This window comes from Acomys minous, assembly GCF_964271855.1.
Source record: "Acomys minous genome assembly, chromosome: 16".
NCBI classification, from domain to species: Eukaryota; Metazoa; Chordata; class Mammalia; order Rodentia; family Muridae; genus Acomys; species Acomys minous.
This window is the reverse complement of record NC_140498.1, coordinates 92934764-92961186: the sequence shown is the minus strand read 5'-3', so window position 1 is coordinate 92961186 and position 26423 is coordinate 92934764. Positions and strand designations below refer to the sequence as shown.

Sequence of the window (26423 nt, the reverse complement as noted above, 5' to 3'; positions counted from 1 at the left end):
ATAATCTCAGGGAAAAAGCTAGTGGAAGAACCTAGTGATCGGAAGATTCAAGGGTGTGGTGGCACTCACCTCTAGTCCAAATACTTGGGAGTGGAGGCAGGAGGATCCTGAATTTGGGGCCAGCTTGGTTAAAAAGAGTCACTGTTTTAACAGCGGCAACAACAACAACAACAAAACTCAAACAAAAATCTCGGGATATGAACAAAGCAAGTTTAAGATGCTTAGTTTGTATCTTGGTTTAAAAAAAAATTTTTTTTTAAGCCGGGCATAGTGGTGCATGCCTATAATCCTGGCACTTGGGAGGCAGAGGCCAGCCTGCTGTACACAGTGAGGCCCAGGACAGCCAGGGCTATATAATGAGATATATATTATCTTGGGTGGGTATGGCATTATGAAGTAATGGATAATTTAAATATGGCAAATTTGAGTATTCTTTTTAAAAATACTTAATTAATTTATTCATATTACATCTCAACTGTTAGCCCATCCCTTGTATCTTCCCATTTCTCTCTCCCTCCCAATTTGAGTATTCTTTTAGGTTTTTTTTTTTTTTTTTTTTTTTTTGGTTTTTCGAGACAGGGTTTCTCTGTGAGCCTTCGAATTTGAGTATTCTTAAATTTCTCTCCTTCCCCTCTTCTGATACAGCCTCTCTATGTAACTCAAGGTGGCCTCAGCTTTGGAATCTTGCTTCAGCCTCTGAAATCTAGTGACCTTGGGTGACCTTCCTTGGGAACACCTGTTTCTGAGACAGGGCTCACTGATTTGGGAGCTTGTGGGTTAGGGCAGACTGGCTGGCCAGTGAGCTCTGGCGATGCCTGGGCCGCTCTGGCAGGGCTTTTGAGTGTACCACGAGGGAGGGGTTCAGGGCCTCTTGCTTTAGGGTGGGGCAATGGCACAGCTGCTGCATCACCACTGCTGCACTGCTGAGGCTTCCAAGGAGAAGACTAACACCCACACAGAGATGAGGTACCACAGTGGCTTCAATAACGGAAAAAACATCAGAGTCTGGTAAGGATGTCAACAGCCAAAATTTTCATTCATGATGGGAGCTGAAAGTGTACACTCACTGAAGCACCTAGCAGTCTCCTTTTTTGTTTTTTTTAAGTTAAAGACTTATTATTGTGTGTGTTGTGTATGATGTGTGTGCAGGAATACAGATATGCACTTGCCACGGCACACATATGGGGTCAGTGCTTTTAAAAGAGTCATCTTGCCAGCCCTCCTTAGCAGTTTTTATATGAAATTAAACATTAACTCTCCATTCATTTAGCAACTCCATTCTCAAGTGGACGCTCCAATGAAATGAGAGGTTCAGTAACAGATGTTGTGTCCGTCAATATATAGAGGGGGCTGGGGAGATGACTCAGCGGTTAAGAGCACTGGCTCCTCTACCAGTGGACCCAGTGTTGACTCCCACACCCACAGGGTGGCTCACAACTTGTTTAACCCCTAATCCACGGAATCTGATGCCCTCTTCTGGCCCCTGAAGGCACTGTGTGCACATGGTACATAGACACACATGCAAGGCACAACACTGAAACACATACAAGTTAAAAAGAACTACTAAAAAAATGAGGCAGAAGGTGTGGTGGGGTCTGGCTCGGTAGATGAAAGTGCATGCCATACAAATCTGACAGGCATGTATTCGATTCCCATAAATCACAGCGGGAGAGGAGAGAACCCAGTCCTGAAAGCTGTCCTCTAAGCTCTGTACGTGTTCCATGGCACATGCGCTCGCTCACACATACATAATAATAAATAAGGGAAGACTCCTAATACCAACGTCAGGCATCCACATGTACACAATGCATATACAGGTGCCTACACTTCATGTGTACACACACACACACACACACACACACACACACACACACACACATACACACACACACACACAATTTCCCTAGACTTAAGTGTGGGTGAAGAACTTCCTGGAATTTAAATTTATCATTTTATAAAATGGTCTTTCTAAAGCAAAGCCACCTCTGCTTTATTAAAAAGAACAAACAGCTGGGCGTGGTGGTGTACACATGCATCTCCTGCATGCAGGCTGCATTAGTTTAACACAGCCAGGGTTGGGCTGGGAACGCAGCTTGGTGCTGGAGTGCCGCCTTGAAGGCCCAAGGCCTAGGGATCATGCCCAGCACTGAGGAGTGGACTGTGCTATCTTATTCACTTTGCACTAAGCCACTGTGTCTCCTGTAATTCCAAAGGCTGCAGGGTGGGTGGCAGCAACTTTGAGCTCTAGTTCTCATTAAAGGAGCCAGGGCTTCACAGAGACATCACCAGCCCTCTAGGTGCTAAGCCTCGCTTTCAGCCTGTCACCGCCAGGAGTGGCTGGCCGGCCAGTGGCCTGAATGAGCCCTAACTGGGAAGGGTTAGAGCCCAGCTGCTGACAGGATGACAAGAACTGGCAAGCTGCTCGCCTGGTCCCTGGATCAGCAACACCTGCTGGTACAGTGGGAACTCCTCCAGCCCCAGTTTTGGAAAAACTTGGAAGGAAAGACAAAACAAAACAAAACAAAACAGGGTTATAGGGAAAAACAGACATTCCTCGGAAGCATTTGGCAAAATTACAAGCAGCATATTAAGTGGCAAAATGTTTTACAATTATTCTCTAGGAAATGCCACATATATCTCAGCAGGAAAAGTTTCTACAGTTAGATACACGCTCTTGCACACTGGACACAATTAGTTCAATCACTCATGCACACTCAAGGTATTTAATTAACTGTAACAGCAAGAGAACAGAAGGCCAGGAGGTGCCTCACTCTCTGCTCAGTGACTGACTCACCACTTGGACGAACATGCAAAAAACCCCAGCCCAGCCATGGAAGAGCCTGGTAACTATAGGAACCCTGTACGTAAGAAACAGCATCTAGATGGACATGGTGCCACACACCTTTAACCCTAGCACTTGAGCAGGCAGGGACACACAGATCTCTGAGTTCCAGGCCAGCCTGGTTTACAAGAGCAAACTCCAGGACAGCCAGGGCTACGCAGAGTTCTGGTTCAAAAAAACCAGAAGAGAAGAAAAAAGAAATAGTATTTTCATGTAAGAAAGATGACAATATTTCTACCAATAAAAGAGGGATGACGGAAATGCCTTTATTAGTGCAGCGTGGTAAGTTCAGTTCACAGACTAGAAGTGAGGCGTTGTTCTCTCTTGACACTGTGGGGCTGAGGGCACATGGTTGGCTTAACTGCATATGGACCCAGAACATGTGCTTCACCCCACAGTGAGTAGGGCCTGCTCTCTTCTAAGTGCCCTTAGGAGGGCAACTAATCCCTTTACTGAGTATCAAAGCTAAATACTTACTCAGCTTAGTAAAGCCACGATTAGCCGTGTGTCTCTCTGTAACTTCAGCACCCGAGAGGCAAAGACAGGAGGACTGAGGGGAGTCCACGGCCAGCTTGGGTCTACCTCTCAAGTTCTGAGGCAGCTACGACTAAAGTTAGACCCGGGCTCAAACCAAAGCAGCTTAGCAAAATGGTTGTTATGAAGCGAGTTCACAGTGAATTTAATCCCTATTATAAGGCCTTAAAACAAAAACCACAGCTCAATTTAATCAGTGGCTTAACATCTGTTTGGGGTGGAAGAGATGGCTCTTAGGCGAAGGTTCTTGCAGATGGCCTGTGCTTGACCCCAGAGATCCACGCGCTGGAAGGTGAGAACTGACTCAGAAAAATTCTTCTCTGACCTCCACATGTGCACTGCGGCATGTGCATCTACATACATACATCCATCTCTCTGTCTCTCTCTCTGTCTCTCTCTCTCTCACACACACACACAGACAGACACACACACAAACATAAACACACACAAGGCACTGTGGCATGTGCACCTCCATAACACACACCCATCCCTCCACATGTAGTACCTCCATAACATAGATACCCCTACCTGTGCACTGTGGCACATGCACCCCCCCCCCCCACATGCACTGTGGCATGTGCATATCTACACAACACATACACAAATAAATGTAAAAATGTTTTTGACAGCAGGACTGTCCCACAGTGAAGCGGATCAAAGGGGCTCCCCTGCTGATATAGGTCTTTGCTTTTATTGCTCAGCCTCCTACCCTCCCTTATCTGAGGATTTTAAATCAAGGGATTAAACACATTCCAAGGCCACTGACTCAACACTTTACAAATCTGGGTTACGCCTGTGCAAGTGCTACCTGGGTCAGCTGGACGTCTTTCCCCTCCTCTGTCCTCAGGTTTCTGAGGCCACAGTCCACACAGTCCACCCATGCCAGGCAGTACCTGATGGTCCTCACTGGTCCTGGCTCTTTCCCTCCATTTCTAGTCAGACAGAGTACTCCACGGGGATCCAAAAGCTGGTCCAATGTGGACTCAGAAGGGCGTGCGAGAAACAGGCAAACCAGCCGTAGTGTCCACTCTATCCACTGTGGACTCACAAGGCCACACGAGCAACAGGGAAACCAGCCGTAGTGTCCACTCTATCAAGGATGTGGTATCTACCTTGGGTAAATGATTTGTTTCCTGTAGGCCTTTGAGAAGTATGTGGAAGCTCTCCATGTAATAGGAAGTGACCTACGGCACTCCATGTTGTTTATCATCATCAACCTTGAAAAATGAGCACATTTCTCTCCATTTCAAAGAGGCAGCATCGAGGGCTGGAGAGATGGCTCAGAGGTTAAGAGCACTGACTGCTCTTCCAGAGGTTATGAGTTCAATTCCCAGCAACCACATGGTGCCTCACAGCCATCTATAATGTGATCGATGTCCTTCTCTGGCCTGCAGGTGTACATGCAGGCAGTGCTCTGTATACATAATAATAAATAAAGTAAATCTATTTAAAAAACAAAACAAAGAGGCAGCATCATTTCCCCGGCCCCTTCATGTCTAGGGCCTATACTCGCTGGCCAAGCCCTCTTCTACAGAGCTACACCCCAGATCCATTTTCTACTCAGCATCTGTTGAGGTCCTACTATATGAAACATTATTAGTTGAAAGAACAAAAATCACAGATGGGGGGGGGGGGAACTTGGCAAATGTCCCTCAAAGAGGAAAACTGCCCAGGTGCAGCTGAGAGAACAGAGGCAGTGGTGAGCACTGTTTGCTACTGGACTGCGGACCAGAAGGTCTTCCTTTTATTGTTGGAGACAATTTCTATACAGCCTAGCCTGGCCTGCAACTTGTTACACAGGCCAGGCTAACTCTGAACTTGCATTCCTCCTGTCTCAGCTTCCCACTCACGAGCATCACAGGCCATGGACCACCATGTCCAGTTTCAGTTAAACTGTCATCCCACATCAGAACCTCTCAGCAGCTTCCCTCCCAGCACAGTGGGGCTCTGCAGCCTGGTCTTTGGGTAGGGACTCACCTGGCATTCAAGTATTACCTGCCCAGCCACTTCCCCACAAATGACACCAACATACCCCCTGCACTCTCCTCACCACACCCAGAGGGACACAGTGCTCTCCCTTAGTCTCCAGAACGAGCCCAGGCCAGCAAAGCACCTTGGAGAGACCAGGAGATTATTTTTTGTTTTGGAGTTTATTTCTTTCAAGTCTGAGTATGTATTTTCATCTGAGGCTTAGTGGCAATTCCCAAACAAGGGCAAACATGACTAAGAAGCAGTTTGCCTTTAAGAAGCAGTTAAAAAATAGAGCAGTTAGGCTCACAAAGGGGCTTGCTTGTGCCTTTTCTGGCAACAGGCAGAGGTGAGTACGCTTGCTGGGTTCTGTGGGAGGGTTCTTGCTCTCTGCTCTGTGCCAGCCAACTAAATCCCTGTGCTGGGCAACAGCAGCAGCACAGAGCACTGGGGGCCAAGGAGAGAGACCCATGGGCAGGCTCCCTTTGAGATCTAGCAGATTTCACAGATGCTAGTCAGGAGGTCACGTGGCTGAGTGCTCCAGCATCAACAGCCCAGAGAGAACCTTGTGACACCACACCAGGGACCAGTGGCTCAGAGCACATAGAGGGGTGATCTGAGGACAGTGGTATTACCCAGCTACCCGCACGGTAGGGTTCCCTGGGGAATTATAAGACCCATGTGAAGATTTCAGGGTCGCCTACTTGGCCACCAGTGGTGGTGCTGGCATCACGGCCTTTCCTTTTTTGGCTAAGCACTCCCACTGTTTGGCCTCAGCTCTATGCCGTGACACCTCTGCGCAGTACCTGCAGGTCTTTGTCGTGGCCCTGTCTTTCGAGGACCAGCACCCGGTCCTGGAGCTCCTCCACAGTCCCCTGAAGCAGGTCATTCTCCTCTAAGGTGGCGCTGAGCCGATGCTCCAGCTCCCGTTTCCGATCCGACAGCATCTTGATCTGAAAAGATGGAGAACCACAGGATGGTGTGGAGTTCTGTCTGGCTGAGTGTAGGAGGAGGGACTAGCCCTAAATATGAAGGCATGTGCCTCTGGGGCCCATCTTGGAGAAAAGAGCCATGTAATCCTGGGCTGAAGGGAAATGCCCTCCCTTTAGAAAGCTGTCTGGGAAGGGGTAGGAGCTCGCCCAGAGGAAGCCAGGATGTGGGCTGCCAGGTGGAAGAAGGATAGTTAGTGCTCTGTAAATTCCAGAGATAAGTCAGAGAAGGCCCCACCTTGCCTGCCCTCAGCCAGGCCTGGAGAGCAGCACCTCATCTGCCAACTCCTCAAGTCTCAAGCACCAGTAAGTTCCCTAAGCGTTGCTGTGTTCTTGCAACCCCACTGCTGAATCCCCTGGTGCTACTGTCCAAGGCTCAGACCCAGGGCCCTGGCTAATGAGATGCTAGCAGGGTACAGAAGGTAGAGTGTTTACATCAGCCCATGCCCTGGGAAGAATGAGACAATGGCCTCATGGTTAACTTGTTCAAATAATCTGTGAAAAGAAGCAACCAGCTCTCTATGGACACATGCACCTCTTGTATGGTCTGTCTGCTCTCTTCAGTGTCCAGTCTTTTCTGTTTCCAGGTTTGCAGGGAGGAAGCTCAGCCAATGCTCCTCAAGGCCAGCAGCACCATGCCCAGGGTAGTCCTGGCTTTGGGGAAGGGAAGGACTCGGGTCCTCCCATCTATTAGTTCCCCTGCCGTAATGGTTTCTCATTCACCTGCATGCTTGTAAATATTCTCCTGCCATGGTTGAGATGCTTCTCTGTGGTCTAGCCTGAGGAATGTCTTTTTTTTATTATTATTAATTTATTCTTCTTACATCTCAATGGTTATCCCAACCTGAGGAATGTCTCAAGGCTCTTCCCTGAGTAAGTTCTGGGGGCTGAACTCAGCACTTTTCTAGGGGAGACTGAGTGTTTGACTGGTCCTAGACCTTCTGGGCTCTCCCTTTCCCTCTGCCTCTTGGCTGTTCCTACTCTGCATTAGAGTTTTGCTCAGGGCACAGATCCTCCCTGGACACCAATCAATCAGATAGGATACTGTCCTGGGGAAGTGAGGTATATGGCCTTTGTCCAGAGAGATCATGTATCTGTCCAAACAAAGAAATACTGTCTGTCAAGTGTGCACCTGGGTAGAGAGCAAAAGGAGCAAGCCCCTTTGGTGAATGGGCCCACTATTCCTCTTACTGAAGTGAACTTACCCATGCCAAGGGAATTTTCACTCTAGTTCACTTTCTTTTAAGTGCCCTCTGACTTTTCAAGTCTCCTTCGCATGGGTCATCTTTGCTTCCCAGATTTCCAGCAAAGGAATGAAGTAATAGGATTCTGATTCATAACTGGCCATTAACAAACACTAAGTTACCAGATTGTATGAAATTACTTATTTAAAATGAATGATTTCACAGCAGATGAAGCCAGGGTTTGGCCTCACTCATCCTCTACATCCCCTAAAATTGTAAGCAAATCCTGGGGAACTTGTTCCTGAGTACTAGAAAGTGAGCAGGTGGAGCAGAGAGGAAGGCAGGCAGCCTGAGGAGCGGGTGCCTGGCAGGGCAGTTGGATGGCAAGTCATGCACACGAATGGTCACAGACAGGCATGCCAGACCCCACTGGAGCAATCTCTACTTACTTCAAGAACCTGCTGCTCAATATCGGTAGGAATTCCAAAGGAAGGGAGGAAGTAAGGGAGTTGGAGGCAGAAAAGAGAAGATATTGACAGACTTTAGGAAAAACATCCTCAGGTCACTGGTGACTCAGGGAAGGCGTCTCTGGACTGACTACAGTAGCTATTCCTTCACCACAGAAGAGGGGCCTCCTTTAGATTGGCTCTACATTATTTCTCACAGTCTGATTAGCTAAAGGGGATGAGGGTCCTCAGAGTGGACTGGGTGGGAGTCCGCCCTGGGCGGAGCCCCCCTTCTGCTGGTGTGACTCTTCCTGTGTCTGCAGGACCCATGCTGCTCACGGCACTACTCCCCAACTGCTACACTCTTCTTCCCCTGGTCTAGCCAAGGGGCTAGGGGCCTTGCTTCCACGTCCTGGCCTCTCGTGTGGCCTGGGACCACCATGTCTCAGGTGTCATTCAAAGCCGTCTCAGGGTTAACTCTCAACAGCATCCACTGCTATCCGCTTCAGTAACAGACGTTTCTGTTCTGCTCTGCGGGGCTTTTTGGTGAGCTAATAATGAGAGTACTTTGTATGACACAAGAAACATGGTGGTGTACTGAACAAGGCCTAAGGAGAGCGAAGGTGGGGAAAGTGTCTGTGTGGTGCTAGCAAGGCTCCTTCTTGTAGAGATTATACAGTAAAAAGTAGGTCATTCATGGTTTGAAGTCCCTCAGCTGTAAGTCTCAACATCTTTACTTTTTTGGACAACAGGCTACCCACAGCAGCAAGGAGCAAGCGTCCCACATTTAGGTTCTCACAGAAATGTCTCTCTTTAGAGGCTGCAGTACTTTTCATAGCGAGCAGGGGGTTTGCTGCCAAGCTCAGAGGACTCTATCCACAGACCAGTGCACAGCGTCAGGTGTGGCCACACAGGAGCCTCACCTCGGCCTGAAGGCTCTCCAGCCGGATGATGTGCTGGCTGGTGGATGAGCTTTTCTCCCGGAAGTCTTCTCTGAGTGCGTGGACCTGCATAGAGAGCTGTCTCTCAACTTCGGAGGCCTACAAGAGAAAAGATGTTTTCAGAGTAGATCAAAGGGGCTGTGCACAGGAAGTCTGCTGTGGTTCTCAGGTGTCTCTGCACATCTGTCTCACAGGACTTTTCATCATAAATGATGCCTAGCTAGTTGTTGTAAGTACCTGCACACAGTAGCTCAGCAAACATCTACTAAATTAACAAAGTCTCAGGATTTTGCAACACTAAAATGGCTAGACTACCTTCCGCCTGAGAGTTTTGTTTGTTTTGAGACAGGTCTCACTCTGTGGCCCAGGCAGGGTAGAATTCATAGCAACCCTGTTGCTTCAGCTCTTAAACACTAGGATTATACGTATGAGCTACCCAGCCAGCCACCTTAGGATTTCTTTATTTCCTCCTCTATTTCCTCAGCTATCATTAAAGACATTATTAATATGTATCTATTTTTTAATTGCTTCTCTTCAACATGAATGCTATTTAGAGTTCTTTGTCATATGTATTACAGTTTTGAACATTAATTCCTTTTTGTTTTCAAGACAGGGTTTCCCTATGTAGCCTTGGCTATCTGGACTCACTTTGTAGACCAGGCTGGCCTCAAACTCACAGCAGTCCTCCTGCCTCTGCCTCCCGAGTGCTGGGATTACAGGCGTGCGCCCCACGCCCAGCTCAACATTCACTCTTAAGGACATTCTTGCCGTTTCCATCCTCTAGGTAGTGCTTGGGGCTGAGGTCCTCTTTCCCGACCCTACTTATTTTCTACTTTACAAAAGGTCATCTGAAACAGTCTGTTTGGTCATACATGAAGTCTAGCCAGCATGCTGCCCTGTAGAGGGGAGAGCTACAAGGCAGACAACAGCACTTCTGTGATCTTTCTGAGGCCATTGGAGCTGGGGAGGACTCATAGTTTCCTGGAAGAAATCATGATACACTGAAATGATTATGAATTATTTTCAGCAAGGTGGGGGTGGTGATATGGTTGCGAGGTCTGACTGGTTGTTCAGTGAAGATCTCTCCGTGAAGAGTTTATCGTTAACAGCTCTATTCACTTTCAGGAAGTATGTAATCAACTGTCTGTCTTTGTTACTGTGTTTAGCCAAATTCAGTACATATTGCCTCACTGGACTAGAGAAACACATATAAATCTTAATGTATTCCTGTTTTTTAAAAAATTTTTTTTGAGCCAGGACCAGGTTTTTTTTTTTTTTTTTTTTTTTTTTAAATTGTTTATTTATCATATATACACAGTGTTTTGCCTGTATGTACACCAGAAGAGGGCGCCAGATCTCATTACAGATGGTTGTGAGCCACTATGTGGTTGCTGGGAATTGAACTCAGGACCTTTGGAAGAGCAGGCAGCGCTCTTAACCTCTGAGCCATCTCTCCAGCCCCAGGACCAGGTTTTATGGCCCAGGCTGACCTCTATCTTACAATCCTCCTGCCTCAGTTTCTTGAGTGCTAGGATTACAAGTGTGTGTCATACTGCATGGCTCTATAGTTTTACTTTTAAAATAATAAATCACAAGACACAAAGCAGTATAAATCCAAATCAAACATCTTTTCCTTTATAATTTAAATTTAATTTTACTATAAAACAGGTAGCCATCACTCCTATCTAAAAATCACAATGTAACACTTACCAAGGGCTCACTCTATGCAAGGACTAAGGCCATGCTCCCTGACTCCTCAGTGAGTGACCAAGGACTAAGGCCATGCTCCCTGACTCCTCAGTGAATGATCAAGGACTAAGGCCATGGCTGGGTGGTGGTGGCGCACACCTTTAATCCCAGCACTCAGGAGGCAGAGGCAGGTGGATCTCTGTGAGTTTGAGGCCAGCCTGCTTTACAAAGCGAGTCCAGGACTGCCAAGGCTACACAGAGAAACCCTGTCTCAAAAAACCAAAAAAAAAAAAAAAAAAAAAAAAACCAAACCAAACCAAACCAAAAAGAACTTAGGCCATGCTCCCTGACTCCTCAGTGAGTGATCAAGGACTAAGGCCGTATTCTCTGTCTTCCTCAGTGAGTGATCCGGGTGGGTTTTCTAAGGAGGAAGTATATAAACCTGTCCCAAAACACAGCGAGTGAAGCACCAGGAAGCAAATTCTGGGCTTTCCTCAGATTGGGCCTGCCATCCTGCCTCTGAGAGTTTGAAGTAGCCTTTCCTGTTTCCTCTGCTCACATGAGCAAGCTTTTTTTTTTTTTTTTTAAATGCTAAGGGATTTTATTTAGTACTCTTAAATTTTCTTATAATGGAATAGAGGGCCTCTTAAAACTCCCTCACATACTACAGTTTGACTGCTTGTTGTGAATTTATTAAACTTGGAGTTTGAAATGTTTAGATTAAAAAAAAACAAAGACTATAAACGAGTGGGCTCTTTCTAATATCTCATGTATGTTTATCACTGTACTTCACACACATTCACACCCTACTAGTGCCTTCGGTTGGTTCCTCTTCCCCTATTCCACTGGACTCCTTCTTCCCTTTCTTTTCAACACACACACACACACACACACACACACACACACACACACACACACCCCATACGTAATGTTTTCTGATTACAGTATCAGGAAACACCGTGAATGCCTTAGCTGCACAGTGAGCTGTGAGCACCTCTGAGCTGGGTAACAGCAGGTTCTCCAGAGAGCCACTTTGGCTCCAAGACAACAGAAGGTGCCATGGAAAAAAGTCAACAGCCAGGGTCAGTGTTTTTTTTCCTTATCATGCCCATAAATTTAATCTCTGCGTTTATTTTTTTACATTATAAACATATTCAGCTGGGCATGGTGATGCATGCTTGTGATTCCAGCACTCAACAGGCTGAAATGGGAGAATCAGCTTCAGTCTGAGGCCAGACTGGCTACACAGTAAGACCCTGTCTCAAAAAACAAAGCAAGCCGGGTGTGGTGGTGGCACAAGCCTTTAATCCCAGGACTCAGGAGGCAGAGGCAGGCAGATCGCTGTGAGTTCAAGGCCAGCCTGGTCTACAAAGGGAGTCCAGGACAGCCCGTTACACAGAGAAACCCTCTTTTGAAAAACAAAGCAAAACACACACACACACACACACACACACACACACACACACACACAAAACAGACCAGGTACTCAGAACATCATGTACTTTATAGATCCTGACTGTGGTGTTTGAGTGAGAACAGCCTCCACAAGCTCATATATCTGGATGTTTGGTGCCCAGTCTGTGGGACTGTTCGGGAAGGATCAGCGGGCATGGACTTGTTGGAGGAGATGTGTCATGAGGTGGAGGGCCTGAAGTTTCAAAAGCCCTCACCAGGCCCAGATCCTATCTCTCTGCCTCGTGCTTGTGGGTCAGATGTCAGCTCTTAGCTACTACCTGCCTGTCCATTTGCCTGCTGCCATGCTCCCTGCCATGAACTATAAGCCTCTGGAACTTTGAGTCCCAAAGTAAATGCTTTCTTTTTACAAGCTGTCTTGTGTCCTTTGAGATCAGAACCAGACAAGATGGTCACTTCCACCACTCTTGAAGTATTAGATATGTTAGCTAGAGTAACAAGAAAAAACAAAATGCATTAAATAGGGAAAGGTCAATTTATTCCTGTTCTCAGAAGAGATTTTTACACAGACTAAGAATGTCAACAAAATACTCTTAGAACTATTAAATTCAGTAAATTATAGGATACAAAGCCAATATAAAAAAATCAATAGTTTTTAATACAACACTAATGAAATTTGAGAAAGAAATTAAAGCAATCCCACTCACAACATAATGAAATAAAATGTTGAAGAATAAAGTTAAGCAATGAAATAAAAGAAACTAAGTAAGATACTTACGTATGTACACAGACCCCCCCCATGTTCGTGGGTGTATTGGAAGAATATTGTTAAGATGCTTATACTACTCAAAGTAATCTAAAGATTCAATGTAATTCCTATCAAAATACAATGGCATTTTTTTATAGAAAAAATGATACTCCTAAAATTTGTACACTAAAAGATTTATGGAGGCTGCAATCTTAGAGGGGCAGATTTACAAAGCGGGAGACAACGAAGTACTTGACTTCAAAACATGCCCACACTGGACCAGAGAGGAAAGGAGCTAGAAAACTGGACAGGTGTTTTTAGAGCACAGAAACTACATTTTTATCTCCCACACATATAAAAGCCAATTCAAACAGATCAAAGGTTTAAATGTAAAATCTCAAAGTCTTTGGTCTGCAAAGATTTCTAAAAAATATAATTTCCAAAGCACAGGCAATAAAAGTAAAAAATAAAAAATGGGATCATATCAACCAAAGCAAACATTCACACAACAAAGGTAATGATCTAGAAAGGAGAGACAATGTATAGAACAGGAAGACATGCCTGAAAACTACTAATATGAGAAGAGATTAATAAGGAATTCAAACAACTCAGCATAAATAGTCTGATTTTTTAAAACGGCAATTGACAAAACTCTCAAGACAGGGCCTAGAAATGTCAAACAGCATCCCATGTGTACCCTCCCCCAGCGTCTCCACACCCACAGGCTTAGCGCCTAACCTGAACTGGCTCTGCCCGGGAAGCCCTCCTCCCCACCCCCATCTGCTGCGGCTGCCATCTCCATACCACAGCTCTGCCTGGCTCAGGTCCAACTAACAGCTCACACACCAGCCTTACCTGGCTCAGCTCCCTCACTGGCCTGCTCCAAGGCAGTGCACTATCAGACATACAACCAATGGAAGGAGCACACATGCCCAGGCCACAGCACAAAAATAACAATGTGAATGGCCGGGACAGCATGTCTCCCATCACACTCGCTAGTCCTACAGAAATGTTTTCTAATGAGAACTACCTAGATGAACCCTGGACACAGAAATGAAGATAATCATAAGCTTTATTAAAGAATTCAAAGAGTTTAAAGAGACAGAAGGTTAATGGAAATACCTGAATGATGTCTAAGAAAATACAAATACACTGCTGAATGAAATTATAAAGACAATTCAGGATTTGAAAGCTGAATTCAGGCCAGGTGTGGTGGCACACGCCCTTAATCCCAGCACTTCGGGAGGCAGAGGCAGGGGAATCTCTGTGAGTTCAAGGCCAGCTGGGTCTACAAAGCGAGTCCAGGACACCCAGTGCTACACACAGAGAGACTGTACCTCAAAAAACAAAAACAAAAAATGAAACAAAAAAAAAAAAACTTGAACTCAGTAAAGAGAAATATCGAAGAGTTGAAGAGAACTCAAGCTGAAATGAAATGGAAAGCTCCATAATAACCCTCAAGACAACCCAGCAGGTATGGATCAAGTAGAAGATGAGCGAGAAGAATCCCAGGTCAGTGGCACAGAGCAGATCTTCAACAAGCTCGGGTAGAAAACTTCCTCCCACTCTGGAAAGGCACGTCCACACAGATACAAGGCACGCCCACACAGATACAAGAAGCACACAGAAGTCAAACAGGCGAGGCTAGCAAGGAGACTCCTTACTACTGGAATTAAAGACACAGCATACCAGAGTTAAAGCAGTAAACACACAGAGCAACAACAACAACAGAAGGGTATTGGAAGCTACAAGTCACATACAAAGGAAAAACCATTAGAGTCACGCTGATTTCTAAATGGAAACATCAAAAGCCGGAAGAGCCTGGAGCTCCAGATTCCAACAGGCTACCAGCTCCACAAGCACCCAGCACTACCAGGCACAGTAAAAGGAGGAAGACAACTTGCTATGACCCGTCTGGCTAAGAGAACTCAGATCCAGCAGACGAGCACTACATGGAGTCCTGGAAGCAGCACTTCAGACTAAAGACAGGAAGAACAAAAATGAACCTATAACACCTAAAACACACAAAGTACAACTAAAAACACAAACAGGAAAAACCCGCAAGATGGCTGCAATCAACATCTTTCAATAAAAATTTAAATATTAACAGCATCAATTCTCTAATCAAAAGACAGATGGCTGAATGGCTGAACCCATCTTTCTGTGTCTATAAGAAATTCCTCTTTAAAGATCTGCACTAACACAAAGTGAGAAAATGGGGGAAAGCGCTGCAATTACATGATCAGGAACAAGCAGACACGGCTATCTTACTATCTGACTACCCAGAAGAGAACCAGAGACCTCTTTTAACAGTTAACCAAGACCCTGTCTGTGCTGTCTGGATGAGAACGGCTTCTATAGGCTCGTTTGTGTGTCTGGTCTCCATCTGGACTGTTTGAGCAGGATTAAGAGGTGTGGCCCTGGACTGGAGAGATGGCTCAGAGGTTAAGAACACTGACTGTTCTTCTAGAGGTCCTGAGTTCAATTCCCAGCTGCCACATGGTGGCTCCAACCATCTATATATAACATGATCTGATGCTCTCTTCTGACGTGTAGGTGTACATATATATAATAATAAATAAATAAACCTTTAAAAAAAAGGTGTGGCCCTTGGAGGAGGTGTGTCACTGGGACAGGCTTCAAAAAAAAAATCACATTATTCCCAGTGTGCCTTCTGCCTCCTGCTTCAGTTGGAGAGATGAGTGCTCAGCTGCTCCTGCCAACCATGTGTTCACTCTGCCATCATGGATTCGAACCTCTGGAACCATACACTTAATCAAACTCTTTCTTATATAAGTTACCTTGACCATGGGGTTTTATCATACCAACACAAAAGTAACTAGTACAACTTTACAATCAAGCGCTGTGTGTCCAATTTCATAAAACGTATGCTAATGGAATTAAAGACACAGATTAACACCAACCCATTAACTGCTGGTGATTTTAATATTCTACTTTCTCCAAAAGATAGGTCATCTGAACAAAAAAATATAGAGAAACATCAAAATTAAGTGACATTATACAATAAATGAACTTAACAGGTATCCACAGTGTATTTCACTCAACACCGGAGACCACTCTTGACCAGTACCCCAGGAAGCTTCTCTAGAACAACAAAACAATCTCCCAGCCGGGTGGGTGTGGGGCACACATCAGATGTCTGTGAGTTCAAGTATAGCCTGGTCTGCATATACTGAGTTCCAGGACATCCTGGGATATGAAGAGAAACAAAAATGCAACAAGATATAAAATAGACAGAAAAAACTCTACTAAGTGCACAAAGCTGTGGAGATTAACAACTAATTACTTAAGAAATCAAGAAAGAAATATTCTTGGAACTAAATGAAAATGAAAAAAGACACAACAAAACTTCTGGGGTACATTAAAGGCAATCCTACGAGGAAAATTGGTAGCTCTTAGTGCCTATATTAAAAAATAACAAAAAGCACAAATAAATGACTTAATGATACAATTCAAGAATCTGGAAAAGCAACAAAACAGCCCAAAATCCAGTGACTAGCAAGAAATAATAAAAATAAGAGAGAAATTAATGAACTAGAAACTGAAAACAATACAAAGAATCAGTGGATCTAAAAGGTGGCTCTCTGAGAATGTAAACAAGACTGACAGGCCAAGATAAGAAGGAAATGGACCTGCCTCCACTGCCCCACCCCCAGTCAGAATACAGGAGACCTGGCTAGCCAGAGCAATCCCGAACAAAAACTATAGTGCTGGAGGAAGAAATTCGGATTATAAGGGAATATTTTTAAAACATGCACTCCAAAACTGAGCACACACCTTTAATCCCAGTAGTAGAGAGTTTGGGGACAGCCTGGTTTCCAACAAAGACTTCTAGGCCAGTCAGGGATACACAAAAGACCCTGTTTCAAAAACAAACAAGCCGGGGGTGGATGGGTGGGTGGGTGGGTCATGGTGATGGCGGTGGCAGTGCACACATTTAATCCCATACTTGGGAGGCAGAGGCAGGTGGGTCTCTGAGTTTGAGACTAGCCTGGTCTACAGAATGAGTTCCAGGAAGGCCTGCCAGGGCCACACAGAGAAACTGTCACAGAAACAGAAACAAAAACATGTATTCCATTAAGTTAGAAAAATCTAAAGAATAACTAATTTCTAGATTCACCCAAACCATTAAAGTTAAAGCAAGAGGAAGGCAGCAATCTAAATAGAGCCCCAACAAGTGAGGAGAGTCAAACAGTACTGCTCAGACAAGCCCAGGTCCAGACGGATCCACGGCAGAATCCTACCACACTTTCAAAGATCTGCAGCTGACCCTTCCTACAACAGTCAGACATAGAAACTGGAGGAACACTCCCAAGCTCCTTCTACGGTGCCAGTATTGAACTAACCCCGAAGAAATAAAGACACAAGGGGGAGAGAGGGACTACAGACCAACAGCCCTGGTGAACATACACAAAATCCTCAATAAAATGCTTGCAATCACTGCAGGCATCTATAAAAGGATTCTCTACCATGACCACATTGGCTTTGACCCAGAAATGCAGAAATAGTTCAACATATCCAAGTCAATACATGTGATAACTAAAAAAAAAAAAAAAAAAAAGACTTCAAAAAAAAAATACCGCATTACCAACAGAGGCAGACAAGGCTTTTAACAAAACTCAACATGTCTTCATATAGAGACCTAGGAAGTATAGGACTGGAAGGAGCATAGCTCAGCATAATAAATGCTAATATACGACACACCTGGGGCAACACTACCTGAAATGGAAGAAAACTTGAAGCAAACTCATTAAAACCAGAGTGAGGGCGGACTGTCCACTATCCCCACTCCTGTCCAACACAGTGCTCAAAGCACTAGCTGGAGTGATAAAGCATGGGAAGAAAATCAGAGAACAAGAAGTAGGGAAAGAAGAAACCAAAGTATTCCTGTTTGCAGATGAGAGATCCCGAAGTTTTCCATCAGAAAGCTGATAGAAATAATCAACAATTTCAGCAAAATGGCAGGATCAAGTGGCAACCATCAGCTTTTCTACACACTGACAACAAGCACCCTAAGACACAGACCATGCTCACACTCCACTCACAACGTCCTAGAAGAAAATCAAGTATTTAGGCATAACTCTAACAAAGAAGGTGGGGGACTCTACAGTGGAAACTTTACATCTCTCAAGACTGAGATAGACACCAGGAAAGGCCGCCCATGCTCACCGATTAGCAGAATACTGTGACAGTGATCATTCTACCAAAAACTAATTGCATACCTAAACTAACCCCTTCAAAATCTCTGTATCATTCTTCCCAGAAATAGAAAAAAATCCCTAAAAATCATCTGGAGCCACACAAGATCCTGGAGAGCTAAAGAAATCCTAAGCAAAAATCATAATGCTAGAGGAATTAGCATTAAGATTTTAAAGACATATTACAGAGCCATGGTAATAAGCAGTGTAGCACTGTCACAAAACCCAGACTGTACACCAAAGGAACAAAACAGAAGCCCTAAACATGAATACACATAGATGCATAGAAGTATCTGATAGTTGACAAACATGCCCAAAACATATACTAGAGAAAAGAGCATCTTCAACACACGGTGCTAGGAAAACTATGCACATGCCTAAGAATGACATTAGACCCATGCTCATCACCTTAAATAAGAAATAACTCTTAATGGATCCAAGTGAAACCTCGACTTGAAACCTGAAACACTGAAAACTGCTGGAAGAGAATCCAGGCAGCTCCTTCCTGAGTAAAGGCTCAGCAGCACATGGCTGATGGCTGCAACAGCAACTGAGAGCTCACATCTCAAAAACAGTAGAGAGCACAGTGGGAAAGGTGTGACTCTTTTGAAACCTCAAAGCCTGCCCACAAGTGACACACTTCCTCCAACAAGACCACACCTCTTATGTCTATCAACCGAGACCACGTATTCAAACATGGGTCTACGGGACCATCCTCGTCCAAACACCACAGCCACACATACCTCAGCAGACCCAGGAACTATCTAATTGAACTTTAGGTCCTCTCAACAATGGAAACCATGCCTGAACCTGGAAGCCTACCTAGCCAACCACCCAGGCTAGTGAGGGGGTGGTTCTTAGAGGGGAACTGTCACTCCCAACAGCGTTCTAAATACTTGTGTGATATAGCTCTCACCTCTCATAAAACAAAACAAAACTGTATCCTTCCAACAGACAGACTGCTGCAGTGGATATACTACAGTACAACCACTACCCCTGAGACTCAGGGACACTTCTGAGGAGCAGATGCAGACTGTTACACAGACAACACCAGCACACATGCCAGGCAGACAAAGAACTAAAGGCAACTAAGGAATGCTGCCACAGGACGCTCGTACTCAGCGCTGTATGTAACAGTGACAGAAAAAGAAGCGGTGAGTTTCAGACAAGTAAGGCAAGGAGACATGGGAGGAACTGGAGGGAAGGGGAAGAATAAAATGATGTAATATATTTTAACTTAAATTTTTTACATTTTTCAAAAGGACAAAAGGTTAGCTAAGTGTGGTGCACACCTGTTAATACCAGCATTTGGGAGGATCCAGAATTTGAAGTCATCCTGGTCTCTACATATCAAGTTCCAGGCCAGCCAGAGCTTACAGAGTGAGGTGCTATCTTATATTTTTGGTTGTGAGCCTAGCCTTTAACAGCTGAGCCATCTCTTCGGCCCAAGGTGCTATCTCAAAAAAGCAAAACAAAAGGCAAAAATAACATGCTAACAAATATATACAGAAAGGGAACATTCACATATTGTTGGAGGGAATGTAAAGCAACCATTATGAAAACAGTACTGCAGTCCCCCACAGAAGGACCACACTGACAGTCTTACAGCTGGGCACATGTTGAAAACAATCAGCATCAGGGACTATCCGCACTTGTGAGATCACCGCAGCACTGTGCACAACAGCTAAGAGACGGAGTCCACCTGAGCTGATAATGAATGAAAATGTAGGTCCTAGATTTCTCATTTTAAAGCTGTACCACTGTGAATGTATCCAATCTTGTCTAGATTTGATTCCCAGCAACTCGAAACAACTAAAGACAAAATTAATATGTATATACAACATAGCACTCAGTAGAAGATAATACAATTGTCATCTGTAGTGATGTAGTGAGCACTAGAATACATTTAAGTGAATCATGTCAGGTACAGAGACACTATGACTTTATGTGGCAGCTAAAATGTTGGTCTCAAAGAAGTAGAGCAGGGCAGGGATGACCAGGGTTTAGCAAGAGTGTAGGGAGAAAGAGACAGACAGCATGGTTAATGGATACGGGATGACGCTAGTTAGGAGAGTAACTCAAGGTCCTGTTACCATTGTAAGATAACCACTACTGACAATACGTATCAATATTCCATTAAAGTTAACAGAGCAGCTTTTGGACATTCCAGATAAAGAAACAATTTATGTCAAGACAGATAAACCAATTACTCTGCTCCTTTCACACATCACATGTATTTATTTTTTATGAAGACTTGTTTTTGTGTGTGAGCGTCTGTAGTATGACATGCACATGTATGCAGGTACCCATGGAGGCCAGAAGAGGGTGTCAGATCCCCTACAGTTGCAGTTCGGGTGATCATGTGCTGTCTGGCACAGAACCAGGAACTAAATTCTGGTTCCCTATAGGAGCTTCACATATTCTTAACTGCTGCGCCATCTCTCCGGCCCCCTATACACACACATAAATACCACAGTGTGTTACTCAGCTGTGCACAATTACTGATGAAGAAAAAGCCCACTGAATACATTTTGTAATATCTGAGTGTTCTCATAAGTCTATACCACACTTTAGGGTGCACATATTCACTTTCCTGTAAGATGTCTGAGTAATGCGGTTTTCTTTTGGATGCGAGTGGTACCATTTTATTAACAAGGATAAATGAAACATTTGTACTTTTAAAGTAGGTAAACTCATGTAAGGACATCAATTTAGGGGAAATTATTTTTAAAAACTATTGGCAGCATCAAGAGATGAAGATGAAGAGTTGTAGTGACAATGAAGCTGATTACAAGATGGAACAACCAACACCAGAGAGACTTGTTGAGCAACACAGTTTACTTTAAAAAATTTCAACTCTGAAAACACACACAATTTCACCTAACTGTGAATGATAAGGCATAAGACCCAACTTTTGTCCTTGAGCATTGATGTGGTAGAGAACACTAGAGAGACAGCCAATGTAGACCACAGAATACCATCTGTACCAACTAGCATGTGGGATGAGCACACATCTAAGCCAAAGTATGGCACTTAGCCTAAAGAACAACAAAATACACAGCTGCATGTATCTGAGAGAACCACTTAACTACCTAAGCCAAAGTATGGCAGTTAGCCTAAGGAACAATGAAATACATAGCTGCTTGTATCTGAGAGCACCTCTTAACTATCCGGTTCCTCAGAAAGGTGGTTCATTAATCTGTAGGGAAGACAGCACTAAGAAACAAATCCGAGCCTAACGTGGTGGCCCACACCTTTAATCCCAGCACTCGGGAGGCAGAGGCAGGCGGATCTCTGTGAGTTTGAGGCCAGCCTGGTCTACAAAGTGAGTCCAGGACAGCCAAGGCTGCACAGAGAAACTCTGTCTCAAACAAACAAACAAACAAACAAACAAACAAACCCCCCAAAATCAAAAGATATTTGGCACAGGTTATGCATGTCGTATCTAACAGCTGCTATTATTAAGTAAAAACCTGAAACAGAATATTGGTATTTCATTTAAGGAACGCAAGTACTTTTAATAAGCTGAAAACTTGAGAGGGTCTGGTTTAAGCCACTAATTTGCAAGTGACGCATAGTTTTAAAAAAAAACTAGCAAACAGACCCACCAGGAAATAATGTGAATGTGTGAAGGCTGGGCTAGGAAACTCTTGCTCCCATTTCAGGTCCCTTCCACTTAGGGGATGATATCCAAAGACAAGTAGCAATGTTCTAGATGATTTTCAGGGCTGCTAAGAACTCATGCTCCAGAATTAAGTCTAATGCCACAAGCCTGTGAACTCAACAGAGAAGGCCTGATGAAACTGACGCCACTGTGGTCCTGTTTAGAAGCAGCATGTGTAAAAGCCACTCTGACATTCAGAGTGTGTGCACCCTCTAGAGCGAGAAGACTGGTCTACTTTATATGATTTGCGCTAACTTTAGAATGAGCACACAGGAGCCATTTTGTTATGACCATCCTTTGAGTCTCCATCCCTAACACGACCCTCGGCATCAGAGAGCAGCAGCCACCACAGTACAAGCAGTCATTAGGAAAGAAGACCATCAGTCGGGGTCAGACCTCTGTTGCTAGTTTAAAATTTGTTTGAAATTTAGAGAGAAAGGGCTAGGGAGCGGATCAGTGGTTTAGAGCACTCATGGCTCTTGCAGAGGGCTGATGTTTGGTGCCCAGCACCCACATTGTGGCTTATGACTGTGTTTATCTCCATTTCCAGGAGATCTGATACCCTTTTCTGACCTCCATGAGCACCAGGCATATATGTGGTACACACACACACACACACACACACACACACACACACACACACGTCAAACATTTATACATGTTTTAAAAAGGTTTGAGAGAAAAGATTTTCAAATGTTCTAGGGACTTACATAATAAACAACACAATCCTCTATGTTAAACCAACAGTCTGGCCTTTATTTAACTCTAAGGCGAAGGCACTTACTATGCTTTCCCTGCAGAGAGAGATACATTGTGGCTGGATTCTCCTGAAGATAATGTCTTCCAAACTCAGTATCTAAAGAGAGTATGACTTTTCTTCTTTAACAGTTACTGTATTGTGTAACCTCAGAAAATTTGTTAACTCGGCCTGATGAGAGGCTAAAGGAGTATCTCATAAGGTGCCAAAAAAGTAAATTAATGTTAGAGGCTGCCTTGCTTTAATCACCACCTTTATACGAGCAGACAAGTCTAATAAGGGCAGATATTACAGAGCCCAAGGCAATGCAGCGAAGAGACTGGGGGGCAGAAGGACTTACAACCACAACGCTGCAGGCAGTCTGGGCTGGCTCTTCATCTCTCAGTCAATACAGAGTAGAGTAGCCCCAGAGTGTCAGGAGGGTAACAGAAGAAACAGTCCCCAGAATACAGACCAGTGCCTCATGGCTGAAAATACAGTGGACTTCCTAGACCATGAGCTGTTTGTGCTTTAAAAAAACAAAAACAAAACTATGGAGACACCTATGAAACTTTTCCAAGTATTGAAGGCTGGGAGAAGGGCACATAACAAATGATACCTATGGAACAAACTTTCACTTATTACAGTGGCAGGAACAGGCTGAGGCACACAGGACAAATGACATCGCAGGACATATTCAGAATGCTCCAAGAATATGACAATCATGTCTAATACTAAAAAGGAAAATTCAAGTATTTAAAAATTTCTCCTATGGCCCACATGACTTACCAGGGGACCTAACTAGACCTAAACAAATGGCTAAGAAATAAAAACCGTTTTTATTTCTTTACTTTTACTTGATCCTTTTTTAACCACTAATTCATCTTTGCTTCTCTAATAAAAACAGGTTGTCTGAGGTAAAACTTCAACATTTTAAATGAGTCACTCCAGCTATAACTGTAGAAAATAGAAGGATTAATCTAAGTCCAAGAAATGCCCCCTTAGCAAGGTCCCAGCAGTACCCCAGGGTATTAATGAGCTAATACCCTCTGATGCGAACAACCCGTCACTGGTACAGGCTGTTATTTGTCCTGTGGGTCAGCCCTGCGGCTCCAGCAGACTTGCTTCAGCTTTGATGTAAACGATCCATGACTAATCCATGGATTTTTCTGCTTGTGCTTCGCCCTGTACCCTCACAATGCTTTTAGATGTAGAAACTTTTTTCTTTTCTTTTTTTGAGACGGGGTTTCTCTGTGCAGCCTTGGCTGTGCTGGACTCGTTTTGTAGACCAGGCTGGCCTCGAACTCACAAAGACCCACCTGACTCTGCCTCCTGAGTGCTGGGATTAAAGGCATGTGCCACCAAGCTCGGTTTGAAAATTTAATACTCAGAACCCACAACTTCTTTCTCTGGGCCCTCATAAAGAAATCTCCAAATAAAATCCTTTTTTTATACGGTCATTATCATTTGATAGAAGATGGGAGTTGAATTTGGGGGAAAGGGAGGCAGACCATGCTGGGAATAGGACCTAGTGTCTCTGGCATGCTGTGCCACTGAGTCACACTCCCAAATCCCTCCTCCATTTTTGAGTCAGGATCTTGCTATGTTGTCCAAGCTTGCTTCTACACCCTGGACCTCAGTTGTCTTTCTGCCTCAGCCTCCCAAGTAGCTAGGACCCCATGCATTCGCTACCGTGTCCAGCCTGAACTCTCCTGGAGCTTATCATTAAACAAGCAGGGAGTGTGCGATCAGCTGTGAGCGCAGACACCACTCACACTGGCAGCACTGCTCATGCTCTGTTTCTCTCAGCAGGACGCTGTACACTAAGCCCAAAGAGACTTAAGACAACGCTTCTGTGAGGCACTCCCCACACCCAAGCTCTGCTCAGCATTTATTTCATTTTATCTTGGGGTGCTACGAAGAAGCAGAATCCATCCTACTTTATAAAGAAACCAAGGCTAAGGCCCAAGATAATGCTAGCATAGCACCATGGCCTAGGGCATGGACTATCCCCGCAGTGACCTCTGGTCAGATTTTTAGTACAAACAAATATCAGATGGGTATTTCTTCCTGAATGTTTTCAATCTCTTTTGCAACAAATCTCAGCTTTGCCTTCTCTTGAAGTCAGACTCCTCTACCTGGGCTGCCTGGCCCTTCTCACATCTAAACCTTGTACCAATCCTGTGAACTTTACCTCTGACATTTGCCTCAGAGGCATGTTGATGTTAAAGGTGACTAGCTGGTATTTATAATGCTATTAGAACAGTGCCTGGCATGTAAGGACCTTGAAAGCATTTGAGTAAAGTAAATATCTAGCATCCTGTGCCTCCTCCCTGCCCTGCCTCTCACATTCTGGTCCCAGCCAGCATCGTCTGCACTGCTGATCTAGGCTACCTGCTGGGCGTGGTGGCGCATGCTTTAATCCCAGCACTCGGGAGGCAGGAGGATCACTCTGAGTTCAAGGCCAGCCTGGTCTACAAAGGGAGTCCAGGACAGCCAAGGCTACACAGAGAAACCCTGTCTCAAAAAACCCAAAAAAACAAACAAACAAAAACCCTCAAAAATAAGGACTCCCTGCTTGACCCACACCTCTGACTGCTTATTCTCCTTGGCCATACAGCACCTTTCAATATTTTTAAGTCAGGTCATGTCACTACTTCAAGACCTCTACAAGCTTTGGTTTCAGAATGCAACACACTTTATTTTATTTTTACTTGTGTGTGTGTGTGTCCTCAGGGGCTAGAAGGCATTGGATCCCTGGAGCTTGAGTTATAGGAAGTTAAGAGCTGTCTGATGTGGGTGCTGGGAACTGAACTCTTGTCCACTGGAAAAGCAACAAACACTCTTAACCTGTGCCCCATCTCTCTAGGCCCTTATTTTATGACTACTTTCCTACCCCAAAGTCATCTTTAAAAGTTATTACATTTTTCATGTGTGTGTGCTCGTGTGCGCCCATGCGCGTGCATGCACACATGCGCCCATATGCCTCTGTGTATATGTGAAGGTCAGGAAACAGCTTGCAGGGAGTCTATTTTCTCCCTCCACTATGTGGATCCTGGGGATAAACTCAGCACGCACCCTCACCTGCTGACCTATCTCAATGCCCTCCCACCCCTCTTATCTTTGATTTTTTTTTTGGTTTATTTTTCAAGACAGGGTCTCTCTGTGTAGCCTTGGCTGTCCTGGACTCACTTTGTAGGCCAGGCTGGCCTCGAACTGACAGCGATCCGCCTGCCTCTGCCTACCAAGCGCTGGGAATAAAGGCGTGTGCCACCACACGCGGCTTTGATCTCTTTTTATATGCTGCACTCTCTCTGTCGCTGTCTTCAACTCTGTGGCCCTTCTACTGAGAAGGCTTCTTCTGCCACCATCCTGCTTGGAGTAGCCATCCCCTAACACACGAGGCCCACTCCTCGCTTCAGACTCTCCCGAAATGCTATTACTAAAAAGGCTTCCTTTGCTATCACTGTTTGAATGTGTCCCCTCTCCCACGTCACATGTTGGAAAAATTAATCTCAAAATTCATGTTGATGAGATTTGCAAGCAGGGTCTTTGAAAAGTAAATAAGATTAGATGAGCTCATGCTGGTGGGGCCTCTAAGATGGGATTAGTGGCTTTATATAAAGAGACCTTTTGTCCAGCATGTATTTCTGGCTTCTTTATAAAAAATCAGGTGTCCATAGGTGTGTGGATTTATGTCTGGGTCTTCAGTTCGACTCCGTTGATCAATGTGTCTGTTTTTTGTGCCAGTAGCATGCAGTTTTTACTACTATTGCTATGGATTGCGGCTTGAAGTCAGGGATGATGACATCTCCATCTTTTATTGTTCAGTATTGTTTTAGCTTTCCTGTTTGTTGTTGCTGTTGTTTGATTTCCACATGAAGTTGAGAATTGTCCTTTCAAGGTTTCTAAAGAGTTGTGTTGAAATTTTAATGTGGATTACATTGAATCTGTAGATTGCTTTAAGTAGGATGGCCATGTTTACTATGCTAATCCTACCAATCCATGAGCATAGGCTATCTTTCCATCTCCTGATATTTCAATTTCTTT

General features: G+C 44.6%; 1 protein-coding gene across 3 annotated transcripts in view; it reads right to left on the bottom strand.

Annotated features, from left to right (window-relative positions):
* BICDL1 (BICD family like cargo adaptor 1) overlaps nucleotides 1-26423 on the bottom strand; it is a gene marked incomplete at its 5' end in the record, with an annotated part of 85735 nt that overhangs the window by 17316 nt on the left and 41996 nt on the right. For all 3 annotated transcript variants that reach the window (XR_014775480.1, XM_084762185.1, XM_084762186.1), the window contains 2 exons: nucleotides 6151-6297; nucleotides 8887-9003. Coding sequence is in view for 2 of the 3 variants with exons in the window: in XM_084762185.1 (XP_084618311.1) it covers nucleotides 6151-6297; nucleotides 8887-9003 (264 nt within the window). The remainder of the gene's footprint in view (nucleotides 1-6150; nucleotides 6298-8886; nucleotides 9004-26423) is intronic.